Genomic DNA, 26,403 nt, shown 5'->3' with positions numbered 1-26,403 from the left:
TATTTTTTTTTCCTTCTTGTATTTATTAAGTTACCATTTGGATTGCTAAATTTTATACAAAATAAAATATCTAAATTAGCCAACAATGGGAAAGGTCAATAGCTAATGCAGATCAATTTATGTGTCTAGACATGCAATTGGAGTTGTGGAGTCAAAAAGCACAAATTATGCTGTTTGGATTTGTCTGACTCCAAAAGATTCAAATAAGAGCCAATATATGATAAATAAAAAACAACTGAGCAGGCAATTTCTCATCATCCAGGCACAGAGATGACATTTAATCAAAGGAACTGCTGATCAATAATGTAATTATTTAGACAATCAAGTTGTAGGTTGCCTAGATGTGACTGGTGTTCTACCAAATTAACTCCTTTCCCAACAACCTGGCTATAATTTGGTTTAACTTGAGGCTGAATGAGTTTTACTAGAAATCCTAACTGGGAGAGTTCTTTACACATTCTTATCAAAGTACAACAGGCTTTCTTTTCTCTGCTGATTCACTCTCCTGTTTTTATTAAAATGACTATTCCAATATTTCAGAAGTATTGTAATATACAGTTGATGTGTTGGGTGAAGTTTGGCTAGCAAGTGGTGAAGCAAACCTTAGCAATTCAAAATCTTGCAATACAGATATTTTTAGTCTAAAAGAAGCAATCTTTCCCTATATATACCCAACAAATTGCAAAAGGCATTCAAAGAAAATAATGAAGTTAATTTTTTTTCTGAATATTCATATTACTAGAATATAGGATATATTGGGACAGATCAATCTTTGCAAATATAATTCTGTCCAAATTCATAGGAAATTTCAAGCTGTCATTTCCTGAGGGAAAAAAAAATTACACTTTTCATTACTTTTTGGTTGTTTGGGGGGAGGTTTTAAGGAATATGTTTAGGTGTCTGGTTTCTTGAAAAACAATGAAAACATCAGTGCCTATTTCTGAAATCCTAGCTGTGCTTTTGACAATCTAAATTGTTTTTCTTTTGTGCAAATACATCCATGGAGGGCTAGTAGCCATCATTCAGCTCAGTAGTTGTACTGCAGGAGCAACTGGAGGGTTTTTATAAACCTAAAACCCTAAAACCCTAAGTTTTTAAACTTAAAACCCTAAGTCTTCCAGAGGAGAAGTATCAAGGATCAAGTACCTGAAGCAGTTTTAGCCTGGCATTGCACTGTAGTTTCCTCTGTGCTTCACAAGTTTTCCTTAATTAACATAACTGGCACTTGTTTAGGATGGAAGGTGTCCCCTGGCAAAGACTCCTGGGACAAAGGAATAATTCTCAGCTAATGTATTCTTCTCTGAAATGCTGTTAATTATCCTTAATACCGTGTTTAGAAACTTTCAGTGCAATTCTTTAAAGGAAAGCAGCTGAAAACCAAGGGACTGAATCTCAGATTAAATTCATTTTACAACACGTACATGCTCCGCCATGTGTCTGGTCCTGACATTTATGAGTGTGGACCAACAAACCAGGCCTAAATGAGATCAATTTCAGGGTTTCACATGGTAGTAACATTCTCCATGCTCTGAAAATGTATTTGTAGCAGGGTCTCACTGGTATTTGAGGCTGTTATTAGCTTTTAGTGATTTTGGTTTTTTTATTCCCTGGTTGTGTGTTCTACATCTTCTAGGTAGGCTTTAGGGTATGTAAAGCTCTTGTGTTGGTTAAGACACTGTTCTAATCCTCTGAGTGGCTTGCATGTCTTTTTATTCCTGAAAAGTGTTACAAATTCCAGTTTATCAGTGCGTGCTTTCTCTTCATCTGCTTTGCTACTGTTGCTAATGTTTTTTCCAGGTACTGTTTAACTAAGCCTCATAAATATAATCCTAGGACTTCACCAAGTTACTTGTTGATTAGTTTAAATCTACATAAATTTCACAGCACAATTTCAATATGAAATCAGAATTACTAAATGGCCATTCAAAATATTCACAATAACAAGGGCAATAACAGTAAGAGATTTGTTTATGCAGAGTATTTTTCTAGCAGGAATCGCTGTGATACAACTCAAAACTGACATAAGATTGACATAATTGTTTATTGATAAGGTCCTAAGACTAAAGCTTTAAGCAAAGAAAACCCCAAAACAACCAAAACCAAAACAAACAAACCAACAAAACCTAAAGCAAATTGTTCATGGACATTAAATAACAAGAAAAAAGTACTCAAAGCACAGTAAATTACACCTTTTTTTTTGTTTTGCAAAAAGAAAGTTTTGCTTATTAAGACAAAAAATTATGTAAGCAGAATGTCTTGTTTGTAATTCAGGTAAGGTCATTTCATACTTAGATAGTTGATTAATTACAATTGAAATTGTATGTGAACTTGTTCTAAGAAGAATTTATTACTGTTTGCACAGTGGATCTCTAATATATTTAGTCTGCATTAATGTGAATATCTTTGACAACTTAGCTGACACATAATACTGTGCTACAGTTTGTAAGTGACAAAAAAGCCTTCACTAATCAGACAGCTGGCTGTATGAGTAGTGAATTTTAAAGACAGAGTTGAGAGGAGTTGTATGTCCAAGGGCTTGCATTCTTCCCTGCCATCCTGCAGCAGTATCTACTGACAAGGAATGATGCTGTTCCTCTGGTGGAAATGAAATCTTCTGCTCCACAAGTGACATGGTCACAAAGGACAGTAGAAAGAAGAATTTTTCATGTCTGCATATACACGGCTGCAGTAAGATTTTCCCAGGTTCCCATGCCTCATTCTTGCTTCTTTTTGCTTATTATTGATTTTGCTTTCAATACACACTTCACACAACTGATAAAATGTGCAAAATTACTGTATACCTCTGGTTTTCTAATGCCGAGTGTAAAAAATGATAAACTGGGGAAAAAATCCATAAATTAAAATAAAACAGGAGAGAGGACAGCAGAACTAAAGACACCATGTCAGATTTTCAAGTCCTCTGTGTATGGAGATGGCTTTAATGGCTCTATTTTACCCTGCTAGGAAGAATCATGGGGAGTGATACATCTGCAGGACAGGAAAAGTAGCTGAAGCAAAGGAACACAAAATCTTCTAAAAGCCATTTGGCATTTGAGGCATGCTTGTGTCTTAGCTAAAAGGGAGAGCTGGTGATATTACTAGTGGAAAAGAAATTTTGGGGGTAGACACTCACACTGCAAATTCCTGTGACCATCAGTCCTGTGAGGTCCTTCACAGTGAGCAGTTGTTTATAGGACAAAAGATTCCATGACTTTTTCTGCTTCTTCTTTGCATACGTTAAATCACAGAATCAGATTATTTACTCCAAGAAAACAATTAATGTGATACACTTTGACTTTTCTTTTTCTTGCAGGACCCTTCACAAAGTGAGCAGAGCTGTTAATTATTGTTTTGCAAGTGTTTATCCTGGCTTTTTTTTACGGTATGCAAAGTAGAAGTTCATGCAGTAATTGAAGAATTTAACTTATCATCTAGTCGAACAAAATGACTAGTCATTTTTGGCAAATACTGTCTTTGCTCCCTCATTAGCAGAATGAAAGGTTTTAATAGCAAAATGAATGATGGAGAATGAATAAAGAATAACCTAAGAGAAATTTTCCAGTAGAAATTTTTTTGGACAAATTGCGCATGTTAAATATTATGAAACCGTCAAGATTTGTGAATATTTTAATGACTAAGCCATCCGAGCACACATTAATCTCGAATATTATGACCCTATGAATAATAATGAAGAGAAATTGCCATTTATTTCTGCAGTATATAGCCAGCAGCAGGAAGCCCCCAGGTTATGGAAGAGCAAACAGCTCATTTGAACCATGCCAAAAAGCTCCAAGTTCCATTATAGTCCTTGAAAGCCCAGTAAGCTGCAATAATAGTAAAGTGTTTTAGAGTACTAGAGGAAATGACAGAGCAGCATTTCATTTCCCATTTGTGTGAAACTGTACAGTAATATTCTCCCAAAGTGCTCAAAACAACAGCTAGAGAGATCATAAAATCATTGGATGGTTTGGTTGGGAAGGACCTTAAAGATCATCCCATTCCAACCCCTCTGCCATGGGCAGGGCCACCTTCCAAAATTTGTGAAATTAAACTAATTCAAAGGACTGGGAGATGTGGACAGAGCAGTAAAGAGTATGAAGGGCTGTTTGAGCTTCAATAACATTTAAGTTTCACATTAATACCTAAAGACTAAATATATACACACAAATCTATAACCTGATGAATATGATTAACAGATACTTTCACAGAGACAGACAAGTGGTTAATAGGAGCTGTGTTGCTTATATAGTTCTAGTCAAAATCTGTATTTTTCTTTCAAACTTCCAATCTTTTTCCTACTAGAAACACTGAATTTAACATACCAGTGGTCTCTCCTTCTCTATAATCTTGTTAAGTCTAGTGGAAACCCTTAGCTTTTCTGATTTTGAATAACCTAAAAAAATATATCTATTTTTGAACCTTTCTTAATTTTTAGGTGTATTTTGGTTTTGGTTTTTTACAAATAAATATGTAAGAAATAAGATGGTATTACTTTTCTGGACAATTTACATAGAGTAGAAGTACAAGCTTCTCTTTAAAGTCAGATTGCTTGCAATGGAAACAAGGTCAATTATTTCATTAGCTTCCTTTTCAGAATCAATGACTCTAAGCCTACATTATGGGAGTCTGGCACTTCACAGTGCTTCAATATTTACAGTACTTACTTTACATTTAAGGAAGAGACAAAATTCTTTGCTTTCTCTATACTGGCAGATCATGAAAAGGTTGTCACAAGTGTTGAAACCTCTCAAGGTTGTTGCCTGCATAGATTGAGATGGATAAGGAGGAACTTAATTGCTCGTTGCCATCACAAATCACTATCATCTTAAGCTGATTAAATAGCTGGATTTTTCTTTTAAGAGGGGGTTGCTGACACAAAGGGAAATAAAGGCAGCCTTGAAAGCATTTATCTTTCTCAGATGAGGAGCCAGATGCACTGCAACACTCACATTGACTTCTGTTAAAAATATTTCTGTCACGGCTAATGTATTCTGGGTCTGTTGTTCTTTGTGAACTTAAGGTTCCCACTTTATAAAAGGAAGATTTTTGGGCTGATCCATTAGTATTAGGGTGTGATGAAAGCCTTACTGGCAGGGATATTTACTACTAGAAAAGATAATGAATTAATAATTTACCATCAAATCATGTCTACTATGAATTCACTGTTGAAAAAAAAAAAGGAATATTTTTTTTTTTCAATTCATACTCCACTGATAGAGAGAAAAAGAAATAGCTTAGGACTTTCAGAATTATGAGTGGGTAATTCTGGAAGTCATAAAATCATAGAATCATTTGGCTTGAAAAAGATCCTTAAGATCAAGTCCAAATGTCTTGTCTGTCAACAGCACTGTCTAAGAGAAAACTGCAGAACAGAAATGAAAACAGAAAAAATCAAGAGAAATCTGAAATGAAACATCTTAGGAATGCAGCAGCTAAAGAACAGAACTGAGAAACGGATTTGATAATATTATCATTCAGACTGCTCTTCTTCTTTTTCATTCCTAGACATGGATTATTTTAAAGCTGAGATGCTCTTGGAAGCCTTCCTAATTTTGGCAAATCTGAATAAAGAAAAGAACTTCAACTTGCTTATTTTTGCAAAGCATATACTAAAGAATGTATGCTTTGAGCAAGATTTGAATATATCTGGATTGCTGTTTTCTTGGGTTTAATTGTACAGCCATGCAAGACATTTTATTTAAAAGCAATCTGTAGAAAGAACAAGTTGCAACAACTCTTGTAAACAGAACAATTTCTTATGAACTGAATCATTTCATGTTGTATTTAGTCGTGAATATAAAGTTGAAACTGGAAAGCTTGAGGGGTTTTTCGTCTTGTATTTCTCACTCCACAGTGGGCAGGAGGCATCCAATTCTGCAGTTTTCTCAGGCAACAGCAAACTGAAGGTACTGTAGGTGACTGAGGGATGAATTCAGGGCTTTACTCTCTACAGCTGCTGATTTAAGCACTTTGATTGAGCTGTGATAGATTAAAAAGAGGAAAAAAAATCAAGATGATAATAAATCTGAGCCATGCACTTCAGCATCAGTGAAGCAGCCATGGGATTGCTGCTTTCCAACATAAATGTCAGAGTTCACAGATAGGATGCAAAACTTCTGTCAGTGACTCAGGAAGATTAGTGTATTAGTATGCCCTTGAATTTCCTGAGTCAAACTGGGCACCTCTACCTGGAAAAACATGGCCCTGCCACACAGCCAAAAGGGCACACTCAACAAATCACTTACTGGGAAAAGGTCAGGAGCTGCTGAGAACCTGCTGGATTCATAAGGAAAACAAATCTTTAGAAGGAGACAGGTGAGGGACAAGGGACAGAGATGAGACTTGGTATAACCATACATGCTGTCAACCCTGATCCCTCTGGTACATTCCTTAACAACACCCATAGCTTTGTACCCACAGAATAATAAACCAGAAATGCCACAGAACAGTATCAATAACTAATTCTTTAAGGCTAGAAATTCTGGGAACCATCAAGATGAAGATATTTCAGCATTGATGAAAAACAGCCTATTTTTGCCCGGCTGCCTCTATGTAAAACCAGACATTTTCCAACAAATGCAGTCCTGCAGAAGGGCCTTCTGTCCTAGAAGTTAATTTATTTTTCATTCATCTTGACATAAAGGTCAAGATAGTAATGCTTCAGCATTTCAGGGTTTTAAGGCTGATAGTAATTTCACCAAACACATTAGCCTTGCATCCGTCTGGGGGTTTCAAAAGCTGCAAGGGGCCTTGTGGTAGATTTTGCACCTAAGAAAAGCAGGAGGTGTTTTTATTTTAGATATTTAAAATCACTGTGAGCCACAACTCAAGAAACCTCAGAACACCAGAGACTAAGGCCACAGAAAAGATCAGAACCTCTTATGCTCATACAAAAAGTCATTTATAGCAATGGCTGCATGTTGAACCCTATTTAAGAGTATCAATCACTTTAAAGAAGTGTGGTAATGTGATGCATGTAAAAATATCCAGCAATGAAAATATGAATGGTTACTATCTTAAAACTGTCCTGAAGATTTTAATCTATTTTTCTCTATGACAATGAACAGGCACACTTCATACACTCCATTTTGCCAACACTGCAGATGGATCCACACTCATTTACTTTGGTTTGTGTGTTCAGAGGTTTCTCTTTCTGTTCTTCTCCCTCTCTCCATCCCTCCCCTCGGCCATACACTCTCACACAAGACCATCCAAAGTCTAAGATACATCAGTATGGGTGGAAAGATAAGAGTCTGAAGTATGTATGAAATACATATAAAATGAGCACTGACAGAAGCTTAATAAATGATAGTTAAAAATATAAGCCTGTAGGGCTAAGGTGGTCTAAAAAATTACTAATGCATAGTAGGATAGATGTGTATGGCTGGAGCCACAGGTCCTTGCTCTGTTTTGATGGAGCTGTAAGGAGCTGAGAGAGAAAGCCAAATGCAAGCTTCCCTCCTTGACCTTACAGGGGCAGTCTCCCTCTCTGGAAGTGTTTAAAAGGTGTCCAGACACGGCACCTTGGCACTCAGGGCCTGGTTTCTGTGGAATTCCCAGTGCTGGCTTAAGAGCGGGACTCAATGATCCTTAAGGGGCTTTTCCACCCTTAAAAATTCTCTGCTGTGATTCAATGAAGATGTCATCAATCATCAGTGAGCTCAGAATTACAAAGCTAAACCATGAGAATCTATGAGACTCCAATTTAAGGACTCGTTTAATTACTCTTCAGGAGTGATTAGAGGAATTGGCACTTTCTTGTCCAAATCTCCAGACCACCTCTCTGATGCACAGTTACTTCTTTAATGTCCATCAATTTACAATATTTACCCCCTGTATTAGGACATGAAGGTCCATTAAAAATATTTTTCTCTGGTGCTTTCAAATATCATACTATTAGGAAAAGACATGAAAATTTAGATTTTTAATTGGAAAGATGTAATTTATAATGTTCTAAAGAGCAATTTGCAAGCTATTTTTTCAGTCTTTATTTAAGTTTAGTAACCTCTGCTATATATCTGAGACATAAGTGACAGCCTTCTGTCCTTATTTAAATAGTCAATGAATGTGCCATTGTTATTAGGGTGAGTAATTTTATTTTTTTTTTTTTAATCAGGATTTACTCATGAAAGCTGTGAGAAAGCATAAAAATGTGTCTGGACAGACACAGTTAAAACCACTGTGAGTAAATCTGTGTCAGCAGAATGTTAATGGAATGCAAACAGCACAGAAATGTGTTCAGAAACACTAGTGGATATTTGAAGAATTGTTTGTTTTTCTACTCACAATACCAAGCAGACCATAGAACAAATCTGTTAAATTATCTCAGTGATTAAACTGTTAATCGCTAAGTAGCTTTTCCATTTATAATTGTCGAAGTTACTTAAATGTCTTTTTACAAACAGGCAAACCAAGACGCAGAATGGAAACCCAAGACGCAGCACAGCTCTCAAGATGAGCCTTTGGAAAACAGTTTGCAAAGTTAAAAATGGAACCTGGATCTTCTCACTCCTCAGTGTGAGTCTAGCAGCTTCCCAATGTCTTCTAGAGAAGCGTGATGCAACTGAAGAGAAGGGAAGCTGGGAGTTTGACAAGCATTGCTCAGCCCACAAGCAAGGTACTGACCACCAGACAGCTGGGATAGCTTTTTCAAACAATCCAGTTAAAAATGAGTTAATTAAATAGCTGAGTCCTGAGAAAGCTGTCATTTCTCCAAATGCACCTGCTTTCAGCAGGCACACGGCCAACACGTGAAGGACTGAGAGGATGAACAGATTTTGGAGAAGGAAGGTGATACAGGCAGCTGAAAAGCCACGTCACCAACCCTGCAGAGTAAAAAAACTCATGCTGAGAATCAGTTCTTGGGTTGTAAAGCAGAAGGATTTCTTTTTTTTTCCAGACTAGATTCTAGGAAGACTGAAATACCATGAATCACTGATATCACTGAATCATGAAGACTGAAATATCATGAATAGAATGGTTTGGGTTGGAAGGGACCTTAAAAATCATCTACTTCCAAACCATCTGCCAAGGGCAGGGACACTTTCCAAAAGACCAGGTTGCTCAGAGCTCCATCCAACCTGGCCTGGGACAATTCCAGGGATGAGTCACCGACAACTTCTCTGGGCCTCAGCACCCTCACAGCAAAGAAATTTTTCCTAGTATCTAATCTAAACCCACAATCATTCAGTGTGGAGGCATTTCCCTTTGTCCTGTCACCACAGGCCCTTGTAAAAAGTCCCTCTCCCTCCTTCTTGTGGGCTCCCTTCAGGTACTGAAATGCCACATTTAGGCCACCTTCTCTTTTCTGGGCTGAACAAACCCAATTTTCTCAGCTTTTCCTTGTAGGAAAGATGCTCCATCTCTCTAATCATCTTGTTGGCCTTTCTCTGGTTCATGTCCTTCCTGTGCAACTACAAAGCTCCAAATCAGTTATAATCAACATCTGTAATAAAAAATATGAAAGAGAGGTTTTGATAAATGTAGCAATTCTGGAAGATCTAAGCAGAAAATCCAAGGAAAGGTATTTATGTAAATCTTTAATGATTCCTACAATAAAGATTTGTAGTTGTCTTCCATGCCCCAAGTGAGGCACCCCATTTTCTTGTGGAATATGCAACTGTAATGGTACATGCAATTGCTATCAAAGTTAATAGCCTCTTTCAAGTTGGAATTCTGCAGATTTCAATCTTGCTGCGCTTTCTTCTGAAGCTAACTCTGCAGCACTTCTTTTATAATCTTTTATTATCAAAAGACCATTTTACATATTACATAAGAACCTTAATCTGATAATTAATTGAATGGAGAATAGCAAAATAATTAACAAGATGAAAAGTAAGATCTAAATTAGTTTGAATATCCTGGAAATCAGTTCATGGTATTTAGGCTTGTTTTTTTCAATTTGCAAGAGTTGAAAAAAAAATTCCTTTTTTCATCCAGCATTCTGATAAAAGATATTTTTAATGTTTTAGATGTACAATTATTGCCACTATTTGTCAATCCAGACTACTGGAGATATTTTGTGCTTGCAGCAAGCAGAATCTACACTCCCTACTAGAAAATGTATTGGACTGGATTTACATTTTCTTTAATTAAGTTAATTTAGCTGGATCTGTATCTTACCTCCTGAAATTATTTTCTCCAGAAAAAATTAGAACAGCTAGTATCTTAACACGAAGAACTGAAGAGTATCCTCTGCTTTAGCAAGGAGAGGAATGAAATTTCTGATTAGGTCTTCCTTGACCAATCCACTACCACATGAAAAGAGCAGGTGCCCTCATCCTAAACCTGAGAACCAGACCTGTCCTCCAGCATCCAGCCCCTGGATGACAGCAGCAGACAATTCAGCTCTTTATTCCTGGGAAGGAAAATTTTGCAGATTCCTGCTGTTGATCTGTGAGAAGGGCTTCACTCTTTTTTTTTTTTTTTTTTTTTTTTTTTGCTGTCCTAGACTGTTTCTTGGCAAAGCTCTTCATTTTATTGAGGTTTCTAGACAGTCCATGCTAATTCTGGAACCTTGGCTGTTTAAATAGAAAATATTGCCAGGATAAACTGGCAGAGAAATTCATGTGAACCATTCAGTGCTGCTTTTACCTTGTGACCTAGAGGATGTGGAGCAAATACATTGCTTTAAAGAACTCCTGTCCAGTTCCACATGGAGAAGGAACTGCTCTGTCTTACAGACAGCACAAGAACTTGTTAACTTTGGTCCTGGTGAGCAGAGAATTCAGCTCCTCTTGCTGTGTCCCACAGTTTGGTAATGGAGATGGACTTGTCATGCCTTTATGCATAAGTTCATGTCCCTGAAGCCAGGGAGATTTCAAGTACAGGAGGGCCATGAGTTTGGAACATGGATGATATTAAAGTCTCCGTAATTTTCTGCTCTGAAGAAAAGTCCCTCACCACAAAGGTCCCCTTACTTTGAGTTGAGTTTTTATAAGCAATTAACTCACCATTTTTGGGAACCACACAACAAACCAGCAATGTGCTGTGTGCCTCAGAATAAATACACTATAGCAATTATGGTTAATTGCATATGAGATTCTCAATGAGACTGGGGATGAAACAAGGGTGACAAGCAATTTACCAGACTGCACTTTCAGTGCCAAAATCAATTACAACATTCCAAATCATGTAAACATTGATAGCAAACTATGTGTCATTGTTCATCTTTGACTGATGTCCAGCATGTACTATCTGCTTGTGTCTAGCTGTGGGGAAGATGCAGGAACAGCTCCTTTAAAAGACACTCTACAGCACATATTTATAGAAGAAGAACAAAATATCTGCATGTACATAAAAATATCTGCATGTACATATATTGCTGCTGCTGCTGCCAGCGGCTCCAGAGTGTTTAGGCCAGCCTCTGGATGTCATTGATAGCACAAATACAGAGTAATAATTAATTAATTTCTAAGCAATGCTAACCAAAGCAGAATGAGGCTGAGTATGAGGCTGAATTCATAGCACTGAGCTCATTATTCAATTTGGCTCACTATTGGATGATAGTACCAGGGGATTACAAATCCCTCTGGGGGTTGTTCTGCAGTGAAGTACCACCAGTTGCACAGAATCCTACTTCCAAAACAGAATTTCAAATGTGCTAGCTTCACTCAAGCAACAAACAAGAAAGAGAAGATAAACAACCTTACCAGAGAGAGAAATTATAATCACGGGGTATGGCACAATTTTTTTAAGATGAGTTCAATTATAATCAGTGATACACTTTTCACATGATGCACGCACCAGGCTCTCCAGGTGGATGCACACAAAGAAATGGGATGTAAAGAAGGGACCATCAGCCCTGCAACCTTCTTCCTGCAGATTCATGGCTGCTCTTCCTTAGGCCTATTCCAAGGGGAGAACCACTGCTCTCCTCATCTCCCTCCCAGAATTACAAGGAGTGTGAAGAAGATGTTGGTGTCAGCCTCTTGTTCCTAAAAACCACAACACCACTGCTGTGGGATACTTAAGTGAACAGAAGTGGAAACACAGCTTTCATGTCTTCTCTCCTCCTCTAAGACTTGCTCACCTGGATTGCTCTCAAATCTGGGATTTTCCTTGGCTTGGAAGAACTTAAAAAGTTCTGCTACTTCTAAGGGAAAAACAAACACAATGGATGGTAAATTTATAGCCACAGATTTTTCATCTTCTGGTCTCTAAAAATAGTAATGGGGTTCTCATTTCTCCAGAGACAGCTACACCCCGCTTTTCTTGCCAGCTGGAATACACTGATGGGATTTGCTAAGTTTTCAGCCACTTCAGTGGAAGGATTTTAGGATAATTTTTGAGAACTTGGCACTTTTTTCTTTGTCATCCAAAACAGGTAGATAAGGCACCCACCAATATCTACTTCTTATCCTGGTTCTACATGGCCCCTCAAAATAAATAAAGAAATGATTTTGAAAGATGTTGAAAGAAGAAAATAAAATCACTTGTTTGATAGCTTGATTATATTAGGGAAAAAAAATACCTAAAACTGAATTATATGAACCGCACTTTAAATATTTTCTTTAGACTCAGGTGCTTTACACATCCTTTTCTCAGGAAGTCCTCGTGATCCTATGTCCTTAAAATCAAAACAATTTCCACCATTGGGTTGACTCAGATGACTGTAGGGAAAAAAAGGAATAATTTTTTGAATGACTAAATGTGCATGTTAAGAAAATAAAAAACTTTTCACTTGTAGCCATGACATTACATTCATTAAGAAAAAAACTGACAAAAAAGAAGAAGGGAAAAGGACCAAGCACTTCCAAGAACTGCATGTTCCACACTTCCAGACTTGAGAAAGTTGCGCTGTTAGTGGGTTGTTCAATTGAGTTACCCACTGTAATTTCTCTAGAGGACTTTCATGTAAGGGGTGGATAATTAATTCTTTAAGTTTTCTAAACATGAGCACAATATAAATTGAAGCATACTGAAATGAATAAACAGATAGATATCCTTAAGAACAAGTAAACAGAGCCAGTAAAAAGACACTCTTTAATCCCAAATGTGAAGGGGATACAAACTGGAAATAGGACACTGGAAACGTGTCCCTCTCCAGGAAAAATATGTTTTATTCTGCATTTCTGCTACAATAATATGAACAGGATTACCATGACCATATTCCTTTCAGTTTCCCTCTCAAATGGTGCCACACTAAGATGAGTATTTGTAATCCAAGCCAGGCCATGAAAGCAAACACTCAAAACTCTGAAATTATGTCAAAAATGGGGCAATAAAGAGCAAAATGCTGGGATATGCAAAAGATTATACCTAAAGTTACCCTGTTAGAGCTGCTGCTGTGTCAGATATGGGCTGGAGTGAGTGGCATGATTTGAGTCTGAGAATGTAAATCCAAGCTTGCAAAAAGGTATCATGAATAAATTCCATAGCTGAACATATGAAACCCAGCCCAGAAATAGAAGTTTTGAAATCCTCCTCATGCTTTTATTTAGTCCCATTTGAATGTGTATTCCACAAAATCACTGCCTCTCCATTATGGTTTCCTTGCTGATAACAGAGGCACATTTCTATTTGCTAACCCACACAGGAGGAAAATGTATTCTGTTTATTATTTATAAGAGTAAAGTGCTGAGAGGCCCCAGCAAAGCCTAGGCTCTTATTTTGTGTTAGCTATGAAAATAGAGTGAGCCACATTCAGGCTGGCTACTTTCCACCTAAATTCTTGGGCCTACAGTTTTCTCTTGGCTGCTTTTTAGGCTGTTTTCTGCTCAATGCTTTACTGACATCACACTTGAGACATGCCCTGATTTCTCTGCTGATTACAGACAGGGCATTAGATGGAATTTTTACTGCATATCACTGCTGAAAAAGCAGCTGAAAGGGTAGGAAAACCCAGCACTGACAGATTTCTACAAGATCACATCTCAAGTGCACAATTCAAAAAACCAGCCTTAGTTTTCACAGTCTCCAACTAGTAATCTATGGCAGCCAACTAAAGCATGACTCCTGTCTCTAAAAAGCATCCCTGAGTCAAACACATTTGTATTAAGATTGTTGAGTAATATTTGATTAGCAGGATTTACAGGCAGGCACCTCCTGTGCTGTTTTGTGTGTTCACAGTTCTGCTCAGCTGGGGTGAAGTCCTTCCATTACCTTGAACCAAGTGCGTCAGCATCGTTCCCCCATCCAACTGCTGAGTCAGGAAATACTCTGTCAAAGCTTGCTTTTTCCCCTTATTTTTTTCCAGAGGCTAACAGGTAAAAGAATAAGCAGCATTTGAGTTTTTGAAAACAGTATTGATATTTATCTCAGGATGACCTAGGGATTTAGGATCTATTTGCTGTCAGTTACTGGGAACAGTACTTCTTGAATCCTGCACAAGGGGAGCTTCCCTGCTCATCAAGGCTGGTTATGCAACAGTCCTGTATCTAATGTTTTTTCTATTCCTGTCCTCATAAAACTATTTTTGTTTATTAGCAACATCTGCAAATTTAACAACCCCAGCACGTGCTACACTATGTACAAGGAATCCAAGATCTTATGTGAATACCCACTGTGAGGTGAGGTTTCCTTTAACGTCAAAGACTCTATGATTGCAATTATTAGTTACCAACTATGTTTCAAACCACTGGGACTGCCACATAAAAGAAAGAATTGCTCTTCTATTACAGCTTGGGAAGTTTTATACTGCTGGAGTCCAAGGACTTACATATTTCCCAGATGCAGCTGGCTGTTCTTGCTGTCATGCAACCCACTACACTCCTTTACTGATTGCTTTATCACATCCAGTTTGCTCACATATCTTTGAGATATCATTTTAAGGCACTAATTTTTCAGCTTTCTGATCTGCTGCGCTTGGTGAGAAAATAAAACGGGATTTTCACTGGCCTTGATGCAGCAGTGAAGACCTGAGAAAGGAAAAGAGAAGAGGATGGAGGGACTGCACAGTTTCTTTGTCTCTCCATCTCCTGAACAGCATATGTCATAGCAGATACTGTCAACAGGGCTGGGGAAAAGAAGCAGACAACGGAGAGAGAAAGGCAAAGGGAAGAGAGCTATTTACCCTTGGCAAAAACACCTCACAAAGGCAGCAAGACCATCCTGAGAGGAAATCCAGTGTGGGAGAAAATTTGGGATGCCGCTCAAGAGAACAGGACCTGGTGAAATAAAAGGCAGTCCTGATTTGGGGTTTTGAATTCCCTAATTCCCCTCCTCCCTGGCTCTCATGATTTTGAATGAAACATTAATACTGCTTCAGATGCTTCTTCCCTCCAAGGCCAATCAGCTGCTCGGCAGGGCGTGAAGCGGTTGTTCATTTGAACAGCTAACGAGGGAGTGGAAGGACAGAGCTGATTCTGAGGCTTTTCCAGCACTGCTGAAGCTCACATTTGTCTTGACACACAGGGAATGACCTGAAGAGCCTCTCTTCACTTTGGAAGAAGAGGAGTGGCGTGTTAATTCTGAGTAAACAACCCCGAGTTGTCAGAAGGGATAATTTTTCACAATACGGCCGTAAACATCCAGTTTTGAGGCTGGAGTAGATATCTCATCCTGCTTAGTGCCATGGCAACAACTACCACTGCAAATCTTCCACATAGACAGGGGTGCAGAAAAAAGGGAGGTAAAACTGCCAAATGACCAAAAAATGTTAGATCCCAAGCCTTCCATTTTAACAAAATTACTGCTTCATCTCTCACTGCGCTGAGCCTTTAGGATAAGAAGTGAATCCTGAGACTGAATTTTGGATGTTCTTGAGGTGAAAAACTGCTTCCCCTTAATCAGGGCAGGAAAGAAAAGTTGAAGTTGCTGAAGATGCTGCTAGTCCTTTTGCAATTAAGGTCTGTTCTGGTTTCCAGCTCCCAAGAAAAGGAAAAAAAAAGGAAGAAAAATCCATCAAAAGAAGAAAGAGCAGTTTTTGTTCGCAGTGCTGTGTCTGACTTGTAACACTACAGAAGGACCTATAGAGTAATCACCATCCAATCGCTCTGGCAAACCTATACCTGTGCACTGCTATTTTGGGAACTGCTTTTAGCTATTTTATCATCACTGGCTCCTAGCAGCAGCAGGAAAGAAATCATCTTGACTAGTCAATTTGCTCTTTATAACACAATGACAACAGAACAAGAGACAGGTACAGAACGAATAAGGTAGGCAGGAACAAGACATTAACTTGAGAATGAGAGCAGATATAAAAATGTTACACCTTCTGCAGCTAAGGGAAGCTGGCAGGAACAGTGATGCTACTGCACAGGGAAGAGTCAAGGTGACAGCTTTTCCAGAATAGGGGAAGCCACAATGGCCAAGCCTTTTCTTTCTTCATTAGCCACAGCCCAAATGTCAGCAGCAAATCCTGATTTCTCAGGCTGGCTTAGAAAGCTACTGAACCACAAAAAACCCACCAGCCCACAAACAAACCAGTGAGAGGACCCCAAGACAGACAAAGAATTTGGACAGATCTGCTTTATCTGTTTTTTTTTTTCCTACATCAAACTCCACAAAGAAGCTCAAAAGGCTTCAAAAATCAGGACAAAAAAGGGCGAGTTTTAGTGTAATATAAAACAGAAATAGAAATTCTTACAACAGAGGTATAACACAGTATATCCACAGCCTTTCTTGTCCACTATGTCCCCACAGGCAGGTCCTCAGAACCCCAGGCTTCAGCTCTGCTAACTCTAATTTCCAGGTGACAGCAAGCCTGCTTGGTGCTCTTTGGTCCCTTAGGAATATGAGTTTTATCTCTCTCTTCAGAGGCCTGGTTGCCCCTTCTGCTCCTCAGGTCCATCTCCTGAGCAGAACAGGTGACAGGCACCATGCCCATGCCTGCTGCACCTCAAGGTTTCCCCACTCCTTGTTTGTGAAACACCCCTGAACTTGGAAAAAAAAAACAAATGGACAAAACTGGGCCAGCCCCTCACCTTCTGTTTACCTGCTAAACCTAATTTCTCACCTCTGCTTTCTTTTAAACTCATTAGTCATCTTTAATGTTTGCCAACTTAAAATGAAAACAAAAAGGAAGAAAAGTTTACATTTGACTTTTATTCTCATGGATGCCTTAGTGGCATCTGGAGAAATAGTACCCTTTCTTGATGCATGATCTGCTGCAGGAGAGAGCACAATCACAGCAGAAAACAAAATGTGAGCAACTGGTTTAGATTTGTGTCTTGTATTACCCCGAGTAAATTGGCATAGCTTAAAAAAAACCCAGAATTGTACTGATAAGAGAATTTTCTCTTTAGAGCTTTACATATTCTTGAAGCAATACCAGATCTGTTTTCTCTTGAATTTAGTTGCTAATGGACCTAAAATCCCTTTACAGCAGGTAATGCCACTGCTACACATATCCTACATCAGCCCTACTAGAGGGAATAGGAGAGCACTCAGCAAGAACAACTCAATACCTGCTGCATTTCCCTGCAGCCAGGCTCAGGAAACTCTCTTTTCCTTTCTGCTGTGCAGAGAGAACTAAGCATAATGAACACTTGAGATCAGCCTGTTCAGGGTAGGCTTCCCAAAAAGAGATGGAATAACAAGGCATCAATCTTATCCATTTCACTTCTCTAGGGGGAAAGAAACAAACTACTCTTTTAAATGGGTAAAAACATCTGCTACAAATGGAAACAGAAGATCATAAGGCTGTTGGTCTCATTGATCATTTCCTAATTTGCATTGTACATTCCTTTCTGTAATAGGGGGATAATTTGTACAGAATTATGAGTTGCAATTATTTATAAAATTGGATAGATGTGAGAAACAGCTTTTGGAATGTCTTAATGTGTACTGGTGAAACCATGAACTCCATAGCCATGAGCCTCCTGCAAACAACAAAAGAAGCAGAAAGTTTTAAACAGTAGCTCTAAAGGAATTTTATATAGCTGCAGACAGATGCCCAGTGTGACAAGAAGTGTGTAAGATGGGTCAAACTTTATTGTACTGACTGATTACGCAGCTACTGAAACTCTCACTGCATTCTGAAATTTTACTAAATGTGAGAAGAAAAGCAAACTATATTGCCAAAGTCAGCCAAATAAAACAGAGATTAATTAAAGAGATTAAAAATAAGGGAGTAAATAAAATGAGGTGCTGCTTGAGAAAAGGAGTGGGAACACCCCAAGGGGCAAACACATGGAACAGTGGTGTATATACACATATAATTTAGAAAAGGGATGGAGAAACCAGCACAAAGTGACCTGGATAGGAGTAATGAAGACTGGTTTACCAGAAAAAAATTTCAAAGATAAATATTGTTTTGTATACACATAGGAAAAGTCCATGACAGCTGGAAAGGAAATATTTAGGGAGTTTCACAGATTGTAAGATACGATTAGGATATTCCAAACAAACTCCCTGATGGACATGCAATGAACTGAAGAAACCTATATCCAAGGGAAGTCAGCAAGGCTTTCTTCTTGAGTGCATGTGAAACTCTACAGGAACAAAAAAAAAAGTGAGAAAGTATGCTGGCAGGAATGATCCTATTTCAAATCCTCATTATTCTTATTTTAAAAAGAAATCTGGAAGGTTTTTGAAAAGGCCCTTTGAAAGTTTAAACTCCAAAATCATTAGTGCCTGACTTTTTTTTTCTCAGCATGGTGGATTTACAGCAATAATCTGGAAGCTTTTTCTGACAGATTATAGACTCTTCCAACCTTTAGCTCTGGTAGACACATATCGATTATAAATTGGCCTAAAACATACATACACACACGTGCCAGTTTTGACTGCATCTCTTGCATTTCTGAAATCCAGCTAACCTTGGGAGAGACACAGGATCAAATCCTGCAGTGTACGTGCCTGCCAAAGGAAGCCAAACTGACCTCATTGGGCTAATGAATGTCCAAATCCAAAAAAAGAGAGGCAGCTGAACGTCTTGAGCAGCTTAAGCCACACAATACCCAGTGTGACCACAATAGCAAACATAAGAAATGTGCAAACCACCACCTGTTATGCACAACACTTTATTTCCGTACTCTCCAAATAAATTTATCAAGTACTCTGTATTTAACAATAATACAAAGCAGGCAAAAAAGATTGATCTTGTAAAATGATGAACTTTAGGAACTGCAGTTGCAACTGACAGCTTCTGTAATTAATTATTCTAAATTTTTATCCCTTGGACTAAACATTTGTTAGCAATATGAAAGAGACATAAAGCTTTAGGTCAAAATAATCTCTCTTTATCTCTTTGGTCTAAATAAAGCCACAGAACAGCTTAAATGAATGACAAAATATAGCAAAAAATATACAGTGCAATGTTCTTAAGTTCAGCTTTGCACTACATCAACAACGTTCATTATTTTCAGTGGGGGAAGAGCTAAACCCTAGAAATGTGGTTTTAAACAAAAATACATAAATTGCAGTTTGTGCTCAGCCTCTACATATTGCACATCAAAGCTGGTACAGAGCTGCACCGCCTCGAGACTGAGTTTAAGCAGATCTGCTGTTATGACAGCAATAATTTTGGACTTACATTTCTAGGTCTCTGAATTGTCAGTGTAATTAAACTCACACAAATTAGTTTGGAAAGGAATTTTCCAGAAAGCTATCTGGGGCAACATGTGGCTGATCATTTGTACTTGGATCACTAAATGTGTGGATCACACAAATACCTAACAATTCAGTATTCTACCACAATAAAATTCTAAAAATGTCATTATTGTAACACGAGTTCATGGTTTTTTTTAGGAATTAATAACCCATAAATCTCTTACAGCAACACCTCTGCTTAGGCAATCAGAGCTTTCGGTGACAAATGTGAACTGTGGCCTGTACAAAGATTTTGGGTAACTCTAAGGAAAGCATAAATAGAAAATCATTTCCCCTCTCCCCTCATCTAGGAGAAATTTGCAAACCCCATTGAAATAGGAGGTGTGACAAATGAAGTGATCAGGATTTAGTGGCAAAACCAGTTTGTATGTACAAGGGCTAATTTAACCTATTGCTCTTCATCAGCAGAACTGGCACTTGGGACAAGAATTCAGGTGTAAGACAGACGCTATCTAGGCATCCTAATCTTCCAAGGTCATTGCTCTTCAGGCTGTTTTCAGTGACAGATATTTTTGTTACTCCCTGTTGAAAATAACCCGTTTTCCTTAATGTTCACTGCGCACTTGCATAAACTGTGTGGCTGCAGATAGAACTGATTCCTGATTCAGTTAGCATGTTATTCTAACTTGTAGTATTACTTCACAAATGGGCTTGCAATGACTTCAAGAAAAAAGTATTATTTTTATATGCATGTTGTATATGAGTAAACACATTATTATATATGCGTTGTATTTGAGTAAACACATTTTTATATATGTGTTGTATTTGAGTAAACACATTCTTTTCTGTTAAATACAAAGAGATGTAGTTGGCATCAGTCTGCTTAACACTGTTACACATTGTTGTAGTTTCAGGGTATAAGGCAGACTGTACACAACAAACATTTGGTGAAATCCCCATGTAAGTGAGAACTAAAACCAAAATGGAAATGGAAGCCCCTACTTTCCACACCTGTACTGAATCTGGCTGCAGAGGCCAAGAATGGCTGGAAGCCACCTTCCTCTTGCCTTTTTCTCATAGACTTGAAACATTTCAGCTTCCCACAGTGTCCAGGAGCAGCCATGGGACAGCAGTGGAGTGAGGTTTGGTCACAGAGACTACAGAAAACCTCCTCATGTTTGGCTTCTCAAGGTAAAGTGCAGCTGCTCTGCATGTCTGGAAAATAGAAAGTGATCTCAGTGGAGCAGGGCTCTTTCATATCTGAAGAGTATTTAACATGACTGTGTTCCAGCCTGATCAAAGCTCAGTTTTATCATGAGGAAAATCTTTGTAGTCGTCCTTTTCTCTGATTCTGAAGAGAAAGTCATACTTAAACACCCAAAATTCTTTAGGTTAGCTGCAAAGGAACAAAAAAGCATTCCAGGAAAATATTATATGTGGTTATAATAACTTAAAATCTTTACTTTTATTTAAGTTGATTTACCTTAATTATAGCTTCAAGTCATTATTAAGCACACAGGTAGTCTCTTTACTTTGAACATGATTTGCTCTTTTCTACAATTTGTTTCAAAATTAAGTTATCTGTTTAAAACAGATTTCCAAGGAGAAAAACAATACTAACCTCCTCCAGTATGACAGGAAAATATCTGAGAGCCTCTTTGTTTAGAGGGAATTAAAGTAGCAGAGCATTTTAGAATTCAAGCAGCAGGAAGTAATTGTTTTTACCTTCTTCAAACTTGTTCCTGACTTTTCAAAAGAGAAAATGAATACCTATTTTTAGTCTTAAATACATAACATCCCTGTATTTTTTTCAACTCTTGAAAAGGCACTTTGGTTCTCAAAACCTAGAGGAACTTGGGCCTCACACGTGTTCATTCATTTGACCTCAAGAGAGGAAATATGATTTACACTTGTCCTCTATCCTACAAAGTCTTGCACTAGTGGGACACACTGAATACTATCAGGAAAAGAAAATTTAAAAATATGGGGAGCCACAGCTCACAGTGAGGAAAATAAAATGAAAAAACATACTGGAAGTTATTTTACCCACTCAAGTGTTTTTCATGTCTTTAAAAATTGCAAATGCTTTTTGAATTTATCTAGATGAATCTAGATGTACTTAATGTCTTGATGAAACTCTGCAACTTGTTATGCTCCTGGAAAATTTGGGGGATGAGGTGGGAATAAATCAGGAAGCAATTTAAGGTATAAAAATTTTAAAACACCTTTTCAAGGAACCAAACTACTTTCTGAAGATAGGTTTTGTTTTTAAACTCAGTTCTGAATTAAAGGGAAACTTTCTGAGGTACAATTTAATTGCAAGTATTAGCTTTCTAGGGAATGAGCAGTCTACTGGAACAACATCCTCCACAGAAAACCTGGGCTCTCACATTCCACCAGAGGGCTGGGAGGCCATGGTTATGCCTCCTTGGCTCTTTTCTTTCTACTTTTCTCTGTTCTGTGGCTGAAAGTAGACATTAAAAAGTAAAGTACTGATTCATAAAATGCTTAAATTCTGCTGCAAGACCGTAATTGCAGTTTCTCATACATTTTGTCTTCAATATTCATCCCATTTCCACTCCCAGATTTTTTGACTGTCAACTATCTCTACCTCCATCAAGTACTAAAACCTGGCTTTCTGTCACTGTGAAATAATTATCTCGTACTTATGACCTGTAAAACACTTTATGCCATCACTATGCCCACAATATCCATCCTGTATTCTGTTTTAGTATCTATTAGTCAATTTTAAAGAATGTAATTAAGAGTATTATAAGACCTTGATGGCTCATCCTCAATATGTGCAACCCAAAGCAACAGAAAACTTTACTTTTTATTTATATTTATATAATTTTTCCACTACAAAATTAATGAAAAATTCGCTATGATTAGTGGTCTGGACTTTGTTAGAACCCTTATTTCATAAACAATTTTTTTGTCCTAATTCTTCTTTCAATGGCCAGTCTCTCTATCAAGATTTTCTGCTTTCATGATTTTGTTGTTGTTTTGGTTTACTGGATTTCTCTTTTTTGACACATTCAAGGAATTCTTCTGCTCATTCCTGCTCTACAATATTTGCTTTATCATGTATCATGGGGTGATATTCCATGATCTTGAGTGATTGCTTTCAAATGCCCATATGACAAACATTGTTTTTACCTGAATGTCTCTGAGAGGTCCATCTGACTCTCCTTTATGAATGTATTACATACCTGGTGTGTTCAGACTTTGCAATTCATCCTCATGAAGCCTTTCAGTGATACAGAAATATTATTGACATTTTACAATGGAACAGAAAACGAGTCAGCTTATTAAGGTATCTAAATGCTTAAGGATGCCTTTTGGGGATTTTCAAGGTTGCTCTGACATATAACTCTTATTGAACTAATTGAAGATTTTTCACTAAATGCCTAATTTGCATTTTTAGTTTTCTGAAAAGCTTTAAAATCTGACTCACTCGTGTCACCCTTGAAATCCAGAGGACCAGCATGTTAAACGCAGATCTCATTAGCCCTTAAAGTCGTGCTTGAAGCACGTGCAGCACTCCCCGCAACAGGGGAAAAATGTTGAAATACCCTGAAGAACTGAAAAATAAAGATGCGGCACACACCACAAGCGTCCAGTCCCCTCCTGGCCTGAGTCACACAGCCAAGTGCATCAGATGTCAGGCAAGAGAGGAGTGGATCTCCAGGGATCTGGCTGCTCCCTGCTGGGGCTGAGGGGCACCAGGAGGCTGAGCTTGGACACAGATGCTGGCACCAAGCTCAGCAGCCCCTCAGCTCCCTCCCTCCCTCCCTCAGTTAGGGCTGGGTTTTTCCAACAGGTCCTGACAGGAGACAGAGCCAACATCCATGCATGGCTTCAGCCAAAGGTGCTGCAGGATTGTCTGTACCCAACATGGATTCAGGCAAGCGTCCACTTCATTTCAGAAACACTTTTCAAAGCGTGTCCCCATGCTCTAATTCCTGCACAATACCTAGTCATGTACCTCATCAGCTACTTAATCATGCACTTTTCTCCACTCTGATGCTGAAGATCTTTTTAGATTGCTGTTTTGGGTGGCCAAATAGCCGGTTACTCAGTTTGACTCAAGCACATCACCTTCACAGGTGCAGGGAGGCAGGAAGCTCAGGCTTGGAAGCTGGAGCAAGGACAGCTTCGTCTTTTGCCCATTTCTGGTAAGGAGACGCTGTCCTTCAGCACCACTTTTCTCCACATCCCTATTCAGGCCTCTAGTGGCTGGAAAGGGAACGATCAGCTGCCAGGGCTTTTAAGGCCGTTTTGCCCTTGTTAAGTCAATGAAACTCACTACACACAGCAAGCTGGGTTTGGTCAGTGTTTTTACTGCCCTTTCACTGTGAGTTGTACTGCTTCATTTTGGAAGTCATGTGCGCTGCCTTCTTACAGCCCACAGCACCACAACTAAGGAACAGCTAAAAAACCACGTGGACAGCCATACTGGGGTAAGAGAAACACATTTTAATCAAAGAAAAATGAGATTAGGTAAATTAACGAATTCCCAATATGACCACCTCCTCACAGAACTATTTTCCAATTCAAGGTTTATGGGTGACATGTTGCCTGCTAGACCCTCTGAGACTGGCTGCAGCTGCAAAAAATAAAAACGTTCAGATTGAGACCAATGGGAAGATGCTGCCTGCAGCATAATTGCTCAGTGTTGTTGCACATTGGCTGGCAAAGGTTAGGGACTGCTGCTCTGTGTAATCGAGCAGGTTCACAACAACACCGGAAGGCTGTTGTGTAATAACAGTTCAAGCAAAACAGGTAGAAATAAACGCTTTTTTTTTTTTTTTTTTAATCATCTTTAGGTAGAGGTGATAAATTTTTACTGAGCACACCGTGTTTTAAAATCACTCCCAAACAGATGCCAGGTATTCTTTTTGCCTGAGGCTGATGAAAAAAAAAAAAAAAGTAGGTAGCTTCTGAAGGAAATCTGAAAAGCTGTTATCCAAGTGGTGGAGGTTAAAGTCTCCATATGCATTTCAAGTAGTTTCATATCCAAAGCGAGCACTGATTTAAGCAGACGGCTTTGGAATCATGACCTGATACACAAATACATGACTGATCCTTTAGTAAATGAAAATTACAGAAAATCACAGGTGTCTGTCCTAAAATTACTGCTTATATGAACAAAGTAATTAAATCTGCCTATATGAACCAAACAATTAAATGCGTCTACTTTTAAAGAAACCCTATCAAACACTGCATGAATCACTCCAATTTGAATATTTTAAGTAGTGAAAAACCAGAATGGCTGCAAATAGCTTTGGATACAAGAAAACTGAATGATGGAAAATTCCTTATTCATTTATTGTGACAGCACATCTTTTTCCTCCCTTGAGTATTTTTTTATTTAGTTTTACTTGTTTTCTCCAAGCCTCCAGCATATCCAAGGATTTGTCAGGAAGTTGCACTCTGAGTGTTACTTCAGGCTACTAAATTACAGAAAACAGTGTCATTAGACTGTCCCGTGCTAAATAGACTGACTTATTTTAGAGAATAATGAAGCAATGAATACTCGGCTGTGATGACTTGATGATCTAACAGCAAGGCTTCCCAGTACTGCAAATGTTTATCAACTTCTGTCTTAACTCACTAAATTTCTTCCCATACTGAGCAACCTCAACTTGATGATGTAAAAATAAATATAATAAGCTCCTAATCTAAACTGCAATTAGCCCTTCCCTGACATCCAGAGACAAATCCTCAATCTTTTCTGGTTTGGTCCAGCTGGAGCTCAGCTTCCTCATGAGAAAGCTTCCTTAAGTTAAAGTTTTAAGTAAGACTGTTATGCCACGATGTGGAAGCCATAACCCTGAGAAACACGCAGAACCCAACCCCGTGTACATCCTGTCTGACCTGCACCCCCACATCTGCTACAGAAACGCGAGAACACTCTTGCTAGCTTGTGACACACGGAACCGGGGAGTTGCGTTAAACAGCGTTCCAGTTGAACCGAGCTGCGAAGCGCCTGGCCGCCTCACCCCGGGCGCCGGGAGGGCCGGGGGAGCGGCGGGGGAGCAGCGGGGCAGCCCCGGGCCGCCGGCACTGCAGCAGAGCGGCGGCGGCGGCGCCGGCCAGGGCGGCTCCGACCCGCTCCGGGCGGCAGCGCCCGCGCAAAGTTGCGCGCCCGCCCCCCGCGCTGCCGCACCCGCCGCGGGCTCGGGGAGCGCTGCGGGCTCGGGCTCGCATCTCCCCCAGCGCCGGGGGCTAAAACCGAGCCTGGCGGCAGCAAGCTCGGACCGGCCTCCTCTCCCGGCCGGTCAGGGCGAACCCGCCCGGCCCCGCGGCCCCGGAGCATCTTCCCCGCCACCTCCTTCCCTGCGCGGCCGCCCGCTGCCGGGCAGCCCCCGCCGCGCCGGCAGGCCTCTCCCCGCGGCTCCCGGCAGCCCGGGGATGCTCAGGGCAGCTCGCCCTCCTCCCGCAGCCGGGACCGGAGGGAGGCCGCCGGTGCCCGCGCCCCCGAGGGCGGCGGCCGTACCTGAGTCGCTGAGGCGGGGCCGGGCTCTGTCCCGCAGGTAGTAGATGAAATCGCGGCAGTTCTCGTTCTCCACCGCCCCGACGGAGCACAGCTCGGCCAGCAGCTGCAGCGCTTTCTGGCAGATCTCGTCCTCCCTGTCGCCGGGCATCGCCCCGCAGCATCCTCGGGAGCGGAGCGGAGCCCTGCGGTCAGGCGCCGCGCCGCTGCCCGCCGCCCGCCTGCGGCCGCCGCGCCGCCGCCCGCATCCTCCTCAGCCGGCGGCGCCCGCCCCGCCGGGCCGAGCCGGGCCGGGCCGGGCCGGGCCGCCCGCCGCTCCCCGCGGTGCCGCGGCCGGGGGCGCACGGGGGTCCCACCAGTTGAACGCGAGGGCGGGGAGCGCCGGCGCCGCGGCCGCCCAGCCGCGCTGGCGCAGCGCTGCCGGCGGGGGAGCGGGCGGGGGCCGCCGCGCCCCTCTCCGCCCCGGGGGC

General features: G+C 40.0%; 1 protein-coding gene across 1 annotated transcript in view; it reads right to left on the bottom strand.

Moving 5' to 3' along the window:
• SYT9 (synaptotagmin 9) overlaps nt 1–26,111 on the bottom strand; it is a 61,037-nt gene extending 34,926 nt beyond the window's left edge. The window contains exon 1 of the mRNA XM_084207845.1: nt 25,937–26,111. Within this exon, the coding sequence (XP_084063971.1) occupies nt 25,937–26,084 (148 nt within the window). The 5' untranslated portion in view covers nt 26,085–26,111. The remainder of the gene's footprint in view (nt 1–25,936) is intronic.
• Between the last annotated feature and the right edge of the window lie 292 nt (nt 26,112–26,403).

Source organism: Fringilla coelebs, assembly GCF_963513975.1.
Source record: "Fringilla coelebs genome assembly, chromosome: 6".
NCBI lineage: Eukaryota > Metazoa > Chordata > Aves > Passeriformes > Fringillidae > Fringilla > Fringilla coelebs.
The sequence above is the reverse complement of the archived record's forward strand: the minus strand, read 5'-3'. Positions and strand labels throughout refer to the sequence as shown.